The sequence below is a fragment of the Poromitra crassiceps genome (genome assembly GCF_964638095.1).
Source record: "Poromitra crassiceps genome assembly, chromosome: 12".
In the NCBI taxonomy this organism is placed as follows: Eukaryota; Metazoa; Chordata; class Actinopteri; order Beryciformes; family Melamphaidae; genus Poromitra; species Poromitra crassiceps.
The window spans coordinates 21,728,575-21,741,473 of NC_139632.1; the positions used below are offsets into that span (position 1 = coordinate 21,728,575).

General features: G+C 43.8%; 1 protein-coding gene across 1 annotated transcript; it reads right to left on the reverse strand.

Annotated features, from left to right (window-relative positions):
- Positions 1-5,399: 5,399 nt before the first annotated feature.
- On the reverse strand, positions 5,400-10,828 carry tmem165 (transmembrane protein 165). The gene is made up of 6 exons (XM_083646984.1): positions 10,508-10,828; positions 8,861-9,086; positions 8,592-8,767; positions 7,243-7,425; positions 6,864-6,969; positions 5,400-6,619 (listed from the first exon to the last, which is right to left on the reverse strand). The coding sequence occupies exons 1-6, from the start codon at positions 10,667-10,669 to the stop codon at positions 6,543-6,545; spliced, it is 930 nt and encodes a 309-aa protein (XP_083503110.1). The 5' UTR covers positions 10,670-10,828; the 3' UTR covers positions 5,400-6,542.
- Positions 10,829-12,899: the final 2,071 nt, after the last annotated feature.

Here is a 12,899-nt window from a genome sequence, read left to right on the forward strand (position 1 = left end):
CTAGGTGCTCCCACACCAGTTGGAAGATGTAGTCCCTCCATCGCATCTTGGCTAAACTAAAGCATCTCAAACCATCTCAAGTGTCTCCTCTCAATGTAGTGGAGCAGCAGCTCCAATGTCCTCTCATTTCGCTGAAGTTCTATTGTGAAGAGTGAGGCCAGCCACTCTGCGGATACATCATTTCAGCTGCTTGTATCTGTGATCTTGGTCTATCTGTAACTACCCAGATCTTGTGGCCATAGATGAGGGTCAGAACGAAGATGACCGGTAAATTGAGCACTTTGCTTCGGGGCTCAGCACTGTTCACTACCATGGTCTGATGCAACAGCCACATTACTGTATTACTGCAGCTAATACACCTAACCAGCAGTCAATCTCACAATTGTGAATAAGATCCCTGGACTAACCCTTCGCCTGGATGGGAAAAGCCAGGAGAGCATCGTCCTTAAACAGGAGCTGCCATCTTAAGGTCACTAGATAGTCTCCAGACCTTGACTGTGCCTTGATATCCTGTCCATGTCTTGACCTATCCACGAATATCACAAAGAGCAGAGGGGATGAAGAGCATCCTTGTCAGTCTCTTGTCGGCTCTTGCTCCAAGTGTATCGGGACCAAAAGGCCTTGCAACTGCAACCCCAGCACCCCACACTCCCGCAGCACTCTCACAGGATGCCTTGGGGAACATGGTTGGTAAGCATTTTCCAAATTCCCAAAACACGTAAAGAGGATTATCAAATTTTCATGACCCCCGATTATCTGTGAGACAGTACAGCTTGTCCGCTGTTCCATGATCAGGACAGAATCGCCGTTGTTTCTCCTGAATCTGAAGTTCGTCAATCGGCCAGTCTCCTTTCTAGCACCCTGTCATAGGCTTTACCAGAGTTGCTGAGCAGTGTGATCCATTGATAGTTTGAACACACCACCCATCCCTTCCAATACAAAGGAACTGTTCCCAGAATCCAACATTAAAGTGATGTGTCAAGTCAACCATAACTGCTCACAAATATCCAGAGCCTTCAGCATTTCAAGACAGACCTTGTCCACACCCCATCACTTTGCCACTGAGGAGCTTTCTAACTCCCCTAGTGAACTCTGCCAAGGAGATGGGCTGGATGGCACCTGTGTCCCATGTGCCATCCAGGCCCAGAAAATCACCCCCTCCTGCTTGACAGCCCCCCTCACCAGCCACTATGAAATGCACTGACCCCACCCTCTGGCCACTCACAGCTCCTTGCAGCAGTTTCCATGACACAGGGTTTTAATAGTGTCCATTCTGACTCCATGTCCCTCCTCCACCAGGATACAGGAGAAGCTTGCTCAGAAGTGAAAGTTTAAATCTTTCTGGGCAGAATCCTCCACCAGGCATTCCCAGCAAACCCTCACTACCCTTATGGGCAGATTCCACCGGGAACATCTGTGTTGCGTTACGGCCGCCAGGCGGCCGCTGGAGCTGGTCACAGCCAGTCTAGTGAATGCTTGTTTTTCCACCAGACCCGGCGCAGTCCAGAAGCGGCTATCTGCTAAAAATACCTTCCCACTCTATTTTTGATGCTTCCCGCTTTGAGTTGCATCAGGCTCACCAGGCATATCCGGCAGCCTCTCCTGCCATCTGATCCAACTCACCACCAGATGCTCATCAATTGACAGCTCAACCACTCTCGTCACCTGAGTGAACATAATGGCCTCTGAAATGACAATAAAGCGTCGCCATCAGCCTTTGTTGCAAGGTGCTCTGGTACCATGTACACTCATGCACCTCCTCATGTTTCAACATGCTTTTCATTCATGGGAAATCCATGACGAGCCCAATAATACAGCACTCTGCTTTAGATCAGGGAAGCCATTCCTTCCAATTACACCCTTCAAAGTATCCCAGTTGGTTGTTGCCAATGTGAGTAATAAAGTCTCCCAGTAGGCTGATGGAGTCTTCTCCAGCACCCATATCCTCACCATATCAAAGAAGGCTGCATACTCTTTACTGCTGTTAGGTGTATGCACAAACAGCAGTCAGTTTTCCTCTTTGAAAGTGCTACGGCAACCCTTTCATCCACTGGGACTGGGAGAAATGCCCAGATGTACGGCATCCAGCCAGGGATTTGAGTCACACACCCGCCTTGTGCCTCTTAATGTGGACAACTCCTAAGAGTAGGGGAGAGACTACCCCCTGTCAAGGAGTTTGGCTCCAGAGCCAACACTTAAGGAGGTGAGCCCACATGCGTACTGTATACTGTATCTAGTTATGCAATATGCAATATCTGGTACCTTGCAACTTCTCACGCCGTCATTGTCAACCCTCCCACACCAACCCCCGGGCCCTTTGTACCATGCTCAAGACAACCAGTTACCAAAAACCATGGCAATGGTGTATTTACTGCTGCTTGTCTTTGGAAAATGTGTTACAAATCTGTTAGTCCAATATTCATAAATCTGATCTTCAGTCATGTCTGCTCTGTAAAAATGGAAAGGTTACCTTCTTGGATGGAAGGATATAATTTGGACATGTTCCCAGAGGAAGCAGCTGTAACTGTAACTTAGGTTCATTCTTTGTTGTAATCAGTTATAGATTGTCTTCTTTCAGTCTGCTAATGTGTGTCAGATTTGGACGGAGTCTGTGGTCTTATAAGTTGTCAGCCTTGTGAAGCACTGGAGCAATGCTAATTATAACTCTTTGCTTGGTGCTTGGTGCTTACTGCTTTGGGGATAGTGGGCCCAATAGTTTGCACACACAAATAGCCTTTCTGATGTGTGAATGTGGCTCCATTTGGGTCTGTCAGAAGACAAGTTATCTACAGTATCACATGTAACAGCTGCTGTTTCCTTTATGTGATATGCCCCAAGCAGAGATACTAGCTATGTGCTTTAATATGTAGAAAATGGGTTTACTTTTGATTCAATTCTCTCAACTAATTGGCTCTGTTGCTTTGATGTAAGAGTGAAGTCTACATGTGGTTCATCACAGCTATTCCTTGGATTATACAGCATGCACTTCCCTTGCATTTGTCAATGGACTGCCACTTGGTTGGCTGGTTATATGATGAGACAAATGTTTTGGTGAAGCAAGAGACCTCTCCACTAATTGTCTCAATATGCAGTTCACTGTAGAATTGCACTTTTGATATGGAATGTTGATTTAGTGTGATGGTCACTTTACCGGTTAAAGAGGAGATTAATCCCATTCCCACTAAATATAAATGTATTGACAATCAATTGCATTAGGTGGCAGCACATACTAAAAATGTAATTGGATTATTGTTATTTTTGTTAAAAGTGGTTTGCATGTTGCCTTGAGTTGTGAGTCCTGTTGGTGGAAGTTGTTCATGTATCCATATCAAATTGTTGGTTGCACAAAATATAGCACTATGGTAAATGTAGTTCTGTCTGTTGTCAGCCTACAGTTGGACACACAGCATAACCAGTGTCAATGTTACAATATGTTGGAGCAAAGCCAGCTCATTCACCCATTGTTCAAATTTCCATCACTCACTACTTGCTATCTCTGGTTTGTTAAGCAAATGGTGTCTCCTGCTGGTCGGGTAGCTGTGGTGCGTTGGATCTAATCTGGAGCTCTTACGCAACCTCTCATTTCAAATGTGTTGTGGTGCTACAATGCATATCAACACTTACATAAGGCACCATAGTCATACATCCCTTTACTTGTACTTTAACGATCAATGTGGCACTGACTTGTTGAGTGGTCCTCCTGTATCAAATGAATCTGTGCTGCACACAGAGCATATTCTGGAGTGGGATAGGTAGTGCAATACCTAAATGAATGTAATTAAATATTAATATCAATAACCTAAGTACTTTGCATGAAGAGACATATAGCTGTGGAGGACTTTGCACAATGTATGATAGGATATCAAAGTAAATAATAGAATCTTATTTTTCTATGGTCAAAATAGACCTCATTTAGCTCATATAGATATGTATGACGTCAAACACTGTAATTGCACCACTGTTTAATGTGCAAAGACCATAATGCTCTAACTACAAATGAAGGATCCAAACAAACTGTGACACACACACAAAGTCCATTGAAATAATTTCCCCCAGATAAAGATGGTTATCATATGGGCTTCTGCAAAGACGCACTGACTTTGTGTTAAATTCAATGGTTATATACTATTTTTCTGAGTTGTGATTCAGTGTTAAAATCGGTATCAATTCTTTACTTGCAAATTAAGCCATTTGAATTCATGCTGGCAAAGAAAATTGGTTGACACTATTAAAAGACCACGCAATGTTCATTTTGATCATTTTGGTAAGGACACAAACTGTCAGTTTTGGCTTTCAGAAGTTGTGTATCCAGTCAATAATTTCCAACTCACAAAAACATGTCAGAAAAAAGACGAGGGAGAATGTTTTGTATCCAACCAGAGGGTAAACTCCAGATTGAATGCCATAGTGGAGGGACATGGTAAATTATGTTAAATGTTCTGTAGTTCTGATGTACACACTAGAAACTCTGAATGTCTATTGGTGTTCTCTCCACTTTCATTTAATATTTGTGTGGCGTTCTTGTTTGGCTCATGAAATTGATCAACACAGCACACTTGGCAGCAGAAGCACCTGACATTGTTAAATGTCAAGGGAAGCATATAAGGGCTAAAATCACATTCTTCACACCAGCTACTGCCACCTGCTGTTTACTTGAAGGATAAACACATTGTAAGGCTCCTGCGCTTTGAAGTTGGGGCGGCTGTAGCTCAGGAGGTCGAGCGGGTCATCCACTAATCGCTTTGGATAAAAGAGGTCGGTGGTTCGATTCCCGGCTCCTCCAGTCTGCATGTCGGAGTGTCCTTGGGCAAGACACTGAACCCTAAATTGCTCCCGTTGGTGTGCCAGCACCCTGCGTGGTAGCCTGCCGCCATCGGTGTGTTAATGGGTGAATGTACCTACTGACTGTAAAGCGCTTTGGATAAAAGCGCTATATAAACGCAGGCCATTTTACCATTTACCAAGTTCGCCCAACCGAACAGAATTATACTCCGCTGTCAATCAGAAATTGAACTAAAAACAAACATTCCATTTGTACAAATGTGAAATAGGCCAACTGGTCTTGGAGTATGTTTGTTAAAATTGTTTAATAAACCAAGCCCAATACTAATTCAAGAAGGAACAGCATAAAAACACTAGAGGCCCTTCACTCACAGGTGCATGTCACTGCAAGAAGTGTGCAGTCATCCATTTATTTTTTGAGCCAGACCATTTATGAATTAAACATAACAGAACCTTTTCAAGCAAATGTATCCTCATTTGCTCCCCCTAAATTCAAAAATAAAACTATGAAATGTCTGAGGTGTGCTGTTAAATCGCGTACTTGATTTTGGTTAGTAGGATGTCCAAACATGGTTTTTGAGAACAAGTAATCGGCTTAGCAATCATAACACATGAAACATGTTTTATTGAGCATTTTAGTTATGCATTTCAACAAATGAACATCTGTATCACAAACAGAATTCAGATGTGTTTCACAGCTGGGCACAGCCTGTCAAATATTGACAATGTAGCATCACCCTGTTTACTTAAAAAATATTCGCATTCCTTGTTTATAGTGACCTTTACCACCCTTTCTTTGTCTACAGTACTTATGCTGAAAAACAAACAAAACAAAAATGCTCTAACTCTGTAAATAAATACAAACCACTTTAAATAAAGGCGTGACTTAGTGGTCCAGGTCTCAATTAAAAGACTGCCTGTGTGTCGGCAATGAAACAGGATTAACATAAAGAATGATTTCAATTACTTCTGCAGGGATTCCTATTGTTTTCAGATCCCCGTAATTGTGATAACTGGCACAATCTATAGTGGTTTCCTCACAGCAGGAAATACACGTGATATCATCTCGTACATCTGGAGTATGGTAAATTATTTAGATCTTGTGAGATTTTAAATTCATAACACAAAGTCACATTTCCTTTTCCCAGAAAATTTGGATAGTGTAAGGGTCATCAGAAAGAGCATGGTGAAATAGATAACTAAATAATACCAGCCACAAGTGTTGTATATATTCTGAGAAAACTGTGGCAGCTGGTAGTAGCTCAGCTATAGCCTGGGTGAACCCAGCCTTCAACGTGACGTCACAGACTATGTCTGTAGTGTAAGTTTCTACATGGCTGAGGTCACGTGGAGGCTGGGTTTACCCAGGCGAGCTCAGCTACAGTAGCTTCCCTTTCCTGGGCAGGATTCAAGGCAGTCACCTCACCGCACCTGGGCTCATGCTAAATAGGCAAAATAAACCAATCAACATAAAAAACAACAATAAAGGCATAGAAAATACATCTAAACTGATCCAGTACCTTACTGCTAGGGCTGAGTATGAGGGAAGTATGTCAGACTATTCTGACATGCAGTATTTATGCTTGTGGGGAAAGAGGGCAATAATCAGAAACACTCCAGTCTTCTCTCTCTCACACACCTTGTGAGGAGAACACATGTTTCCTTTGCACACATATGGAGTCAAAACTACAGCCTCTATACAGAAACTAAATGGAACTTTACAGTTATGTACAAAATGAACCTGAAAGTCTTTCATCCAATTAAAATCCAGCATCTGGCTTGATGAAAAGGGCGGAGAAGGCAAACGCCAGGAAAACAATCCCTCCAACGATTGTAACTAAGGAAACAAAACAAAACAAAAATTCACAATTGAGCACATTTGTATAGAAATTATGGGTTGATTTGTAAGACATAACCATTATTTTTAAAGATCTAGGGAGGTTTAAGCAAGTCTTCTCAGAGGATCTTTGGAGAGTTCAGAGTTCTTTCGAAGTTGCCTGCTGCTACAAGAAATACAACCAGAATGTATAACATTTTATGGAATCGCTCAAATAGATCTGTTCAATAAATAAACATCTTACCAGTTCTGACAGATATTTTCTGGGCAATCATTCTTCCTCCAACCACAGCCAGTCCTGTACAGAGACAGTGTCCAAGTGTACCACCCACTGCAACTCCAAATGGATCCTGGGAATAAACAAAAAAATAAAACAAAATATTTTATTGTTGGTGCCTGATATAGAACATTTTAATCACATTAGCCTCTTTATTCAGACAAACAATAATTTAATGTACTCGTATACATTTTCTATATCAGTGCCAAACAAAATGCACATGTGAAATATTGCCTTGCATGTTGATTTATTTATCAGTGTATTAAAAAGTCTGGGGCGAGGGGGTACTCAGTGTACTATAAAATTACATGATATGTCTTGTAACCTATGGAAATGCCTGACAAACCTCCCGGGCGGCCAGAATAATGGTGGTCAGCTGGGAGCGGTCCCCCCACTCTGCGACGAAGGTCAGGGTGAGGGCTTGGAGGAAGATGGGTGAGATGAAGTTGTGCCACTTTGCCTGAGGCAAGGTCGTCCCCAATCCATCCTCCACATCCGGAGTCCCGTTAGCCAGTTTAGATCGCTGGCGCTGCACAGAGGGCCCGAGACAGAGCGATTTGACTAAAACTGTGGACAAAAATCTCTTGATGTAGTGATGTGACATTGTTAGTATCAAGTAATAGGTTAGATCAATAAAGGTTGCTTGATGTCTGTGTATGAATAATTTAGGTGTGGGAACTTTTGGAATATTTCCATAGCTACACTACAAGTCAAACAAGTAGACACACCACATTTGTACTACTTTCCATATTTTAGAATAATAGTAAAGACATCAAAACTATGATACAAGACACACGAAAAATATCTTATATTTTAGATTTGTTAAAGTAGCCTCCCTTTGCCTTGATGGAACGACAACAGCCTGGGAAAGAAATTTCAACAATTTAAGTATGTAGTAGTATTGTATGAACTCTGAGTCCATTCAATTTTACATTTCACGTTTTAAATCATGCTGACACCCCCCGGTCCGTCCCAGGTCCTTTCTGTGTGGAGTTTGCATGTTCTCCCCATGTTTGTGTGGGTTTTCTCCGGGTGCTCCGGTTTCCTCCCACCATCAAAAGACATGTATGTTAGGGTTGATACTCCTGCCGGTGCACCTGACCAAGGCAGTGGCGAAAGAGCTGGGGTTGGTCCCCGGGCGCTGCGCTGCGGCTGCCCACTGCTCCTAGTTCTAGGAAGGTTCCTAGTAGAGGATGGGTCAAATGCAGAGGATGAATTTCCCCATGGGGATAAATAAAGGATAACTTAACTTAACTTTATCGAGATGCATTCTACAAGGTCAACGTCAGTTAAGACTATCCTGAACCTGCACAGCAGCATACTTTTATAAACTGGTTATACAGTTATAAACTGCTAGGACTCTGTTTATGACACTCATGCTTTTAAATGTCCATCTTACTCTCTTCTTTTCTTTTATTTTCCTGTCAACCATTTTGTGTGAAGCACTTTGAATTGCCTCTGTGTATGAAATGTGCTATACAAATAAACTTGACTTGACTTGACTTGACTCAGTGTTGGGCGCAAACAAAAAAGAAGTCGTGCAAGCTTTGTCAGGAAGAGAACCCAGATTAAGGAAGTTAACATGACATTTTAGCATACAAAAAATGCACAGGCTTCATGGTTCTCTGCAGCTGTGACAGGACAATACAAGTAGGTCTAAAAATTTAACGTCTCTCCTTTAGCACCAATCTGTACCTCTTCGTCCTTCTTCTTGATCTCCGCCTGCACCTCCTCCAGCTCCTCCTGGCCCTCATCTGCACTCATTCGCAGCCCCTCTCTCAGCATGCGCACACCAAAGATGGCAAACAGAGCGGTCGACACGTAGTACGTGTAGATTCTGGGGATGATGGTGGTGGCATAGCCAAACAACACTGGAAGAAACAGCAATGACAACTTCAGCAAGAGAGGGAGGGGCAACTTCATATAATAGACATGTACTGGACCAAACACTTATCTCTACCAACCAGAGAGGCACGTCATGAGGCCCAGTGCCAGGATAGCTCCTGCCAGCACGGTGAAACGGTTGTAACGCATAGCCATGATGGCTGCAATGAAGAACGTCTTGTCTCCCAACTCGGAGACAATGATGACAGAGATAGCAGCCACAAAGGCATGGATGAAGCCCAGGTTTCCTTTGCTGGAGTCATCTTCACTAACTACTGGCCCAATGGGATGGGGACTTGGCACTTTCTGTGAAGAAAAACAGAGTATAACTTAGTTTGTTTTATTAATTGATTTGAATGAAACGTGTTATGGGTGAGGTACAGTTGAGCATTACCACCGGTTCCAAAGAGTTTATTTAAGAACAAGACATAAAGAACACCACTTGCTTGCACACTTAACGTGATATGTCAACAAATCCTAGGACGTCAACGTGCAGAGTTCACTAGTTGGTGGAAACACCTGAACGCGTGTTATATATACCCTCTTAACACATTGACTGCCAGACGTTTTTTTTTGCTGTAGATAGCTTCTGCCAAGCCGTTTTTTGAGGATTATGGCTCATTTTATAAGAGCCGAGGATTCGTTTCAGCTTGGAGTTTGTGAACATACAATATCTCAAAAGTACTAATAGAATGTGTACTTTCTCTGTCTAAAAGAGTTAGTTTGTAGAGTTAGTAGTTATGTAAGCATTAGCAGTTGAATACAGCATGGTTTTAGCGTGAAAAAGAATATTCAGAGATAAACGGCTTTTTGTGAAATTGGATGGAACTGTCACTTTAACCATTCATTTTTGGCTCTCTCTCTCTCTCTCTCCCTCCCCCTCTCGCTCTCTCTCTCTCTCTCCCTCCCTCTCGCTCTCCCTCCCTCTCTCTCTCTCTCTCTCTCTCTCTCTCTCTCTCTCTCTCTCCATCCTCTCGAGTTGCTTCAACTCCGCCCTCCGTGGGCGGACAAGCTTGTCACCAGTCAGTGCTTTGCTGCTCTCCTGTGCCTGTCTGGCCTGTCTGCACGGCCGCTGTTTGAGGAAGTCGGGGTGGACTCGCTCGTTTGGAGTTTTGGTTGAGAGAAGCTTTTGCGATTCTGGTCATATTTATGCTGCGTGTTTCAAAGTGTGTTCCTCCACCTGTTATCTATCACCCGATCATAGTAGATCGGCTGAATCTATTATGTAAATTTGCAATCCCGCATCGCCAGCAATCAGCGCGAAAAGGAGAATGGCTGGGCTGAGAATGGCTTGACAAGTTAAAAAAATGCTTTCCTTTCTCTAGCGAGGAGAGCACTGTTGCCACTTAGTGGGTCGGTGGAATGGGTTGTAAACGTTCGGTGGCTCCAATAATTATATAAGAGATGTAAAAGGCTTAGATGCACAACCCACCGTCAAAAAAAAAAAATCGATGCCAAAAACGTGTAAACACGTTGTTGGCAGGGAACAGCTGGATTCTGAAAACGTGTTCATACGTTGTTGGCAGGGAATGTGTTAACATTCCTTCAAATATTTGGCTTTTTAAAGGACCGTCTACTCCCGCAGACTCGGGGTCAACCCCGGAACACGACACATCTTCACTTAGCATGTGTTGCTAGCTTAGGTCAGGAGGAAGCGCTAGTCAGCAAAGTCAAAAATATATTTGTACCGACAAGGATGCAAGCCACACCGGTGTTAACCCACTCACCGCTTGTTGTAGCTCTTGTGGGGGCTGCTCCTGGACCGCTTTGTGTTCCTCTGGGATGCCCGCAACTCCGAGCGACAAACACAACACGGCAGCGAGGGGGAACAGAACACACATCACTTTCCTATCAGCCCGTGAATCTCCTCCGCCGACAATGAGAGGCATTTCAACACAGCGAGACGAGACGCTTTCAGAACACTGAAGGGACGCAGTTTACGTGCCAATTGAAACTGTGTCCCGGACCCGCGATTTACTTGATCTCATTAGCAGAACATTTTGGCTAACTTCATATTAGCAATCTGCACAATTCCAGGAGCTGTTGTGTCCCCGATCCAAACTCAATGGAAGGTGGAAACTTGCTTCCTCAATGAGGAGCAAACCAGCGAAGTGATTGGCTCGTCGAAAGAATTACGTGGATTTCGTACGCTGACGTATAGACTGTACATTATAGTGATTGGCTAGTCTCGCTATCAATAATAAATGTAATGGAACTGTTATCATGCTTGAAAGACGTGCAGAAACAAGGGAAACATCCACTAATGAACAGTCAAGTTATCACATGATAAGCCACACGACACGGTTCGGGTGGGTGGTTTTTACTAGTATTTAATTTCAAGATAAAAGGGCTCAAAGTCCAATCCAGTCTGTCACTACTCACTACTGTAAAGTGCAATTGTACTTTGGCTACTCAATATTTGCAATACACTTTCTCAACTCTAGATTTTTTTTTTCCAATATTTATTTTTTTATAGACTATACGAACAAGACAAACAAGCTGAGACACAGGAAAAGAATGAAAGAAAGACATACATCAGCATTCAACATTACAACATGGTGCCATCAGCCGCATAAGGTGCTTATATGTTTGTAATAGATTATAAGTGCATGGGCTCCCTCACAAGGGGTCCATGAGACACGAGTCTCGCTGGCCAGCCTCCTCTCCCTTCCGCCCGAGGAGTCTGGCGCCGCAGGTCTCCATAACTGGGATAAACCCTCCCCTGCTCTACTCTGCTCTCCCATTTGAGCGACTGTTTCGGTGGCAGCCGGATGTCCACTCCCGGCTTATTACAAGCTCTGTCATTGGCTCCGACCATGTCAATCAGAGCGGCTTCCGCTCCCTCCTCCCTGTGTGTCGCTCTAAATAGTGCCCTGCCGCCGCAGTGAAAACAACAACGCTAACTAGCTAGAAAGCTAACGGCAGAAACCTACACTAGCTCGTTGCTACATGCTGAAAACGGCAAGTTGGATTGTTTGAAACTATTTTCCAAGGGCACTGCCGCTAAGCGCCGCCCATCGCAATCCCACTATGGAGACCTGCAGCGCCAGACTCCTCGGACGGAAAGGAGAGGAGGCTGGCCAGCGAGACACTTACTCTGCAGTGCTAGCCCTAGTAGCCGGGCGCTTCTCGCTCATACTGAGCATTAGCGCCCGGGGACCCACGACGCATTTCCAATCAAACCTCCTCTTCTTCTAAATAAATACAGTTGCCGCTTCCAAATTGTTGCATAAAATCCACTTTTCTACCAAAAATCATTCACCTGGAGCAACCCGGAAATACGAGTTCACTGTTTACTCACTAAGGCCCCCCACACTTCCGAAATGGTATTGCAACTACATTTCTGCGTTTGGGCCAAGCAAGTTGCAAAACCATTTCGGAAGTGTGGGGGGCATTAGTGAGTAAACAGTGAGTCGTATTTCCGGCTTGCTCCAGATTAATGATTTTTGGTTTTTCAAAGACAGAAAAGTGGATTTTATGCAACAATTTGGAAGCGGCAACTATATTTATTTAAAAGAAGAGGATGTTGGGCATCGGATAGCGTCTTCACTTCAAGTTTCTGGCTCAGGTAAGGGTTGGTTTTAATACCTAGACACGAGAGCGGTGCAGCGGTTTGATTGGAAATGCGCCGTGGGTTCCCCGGGCGCTAATGCTCAGTATGAGCGAGAAGCGCCCGGCTAGCAGGGTAAATGAGACACCAGCCGGGCAAGCCATCCATCGCCCCTAACCTCAGTCACTTGTCATTCTTAATGTTGTCAAAGTAGGCCAAAAATGGGTACCAGATCGTTGAGAACCTTTTAAGCGAGTCGGTTCTCAGGGACGCGAGTCTCTCCATCTGTAATCATGTCCATCAGCCACACCTGAAAAGAAGGTGAAGAGGACTTCCATTCCTTCAGAATGAGTCTTATGGTGACAGTTGTCCCAAGTGTCAGTGATTGTTGCACAGCTGTAGGGAAATTCAGAGAGGTCTCTGAGCAGCCGAAGATGGCGAGTTCTGCCTCCCTAACCCTAACCCTATCAGTCAAATATTCTGGCCCAAAATCCCATTAATGAAGGGCAGAACCAAAAGGCATGAGATAGTGTGCCCTCTGACACGTGTCAACTCTAGAATAATTTGTA

Coding starts and splice junctions, on each gene's coding strand:
- tmem165 (XM_083646984.1), bottom strand. CDS start 10,669: ATGCCTCTCATTGTCGGCGGAGGAGATTCACGGGCTGATAGGAAAGTG. Junction 6,970..7,242: donor TTATTCTGGCCGCCCGGGAG/GTTTGTCAGGCA, acceptor GTTTATTCCCAG/GATCCATTTGGAGTTGCAGT. Junction 6,620..6,863: donor GAAAATATCTGTCAGAACTG/GTAAGATGTTTA, acceptor TTGTTTCCTTAG/TTACAATCGTTGGAGGGATT.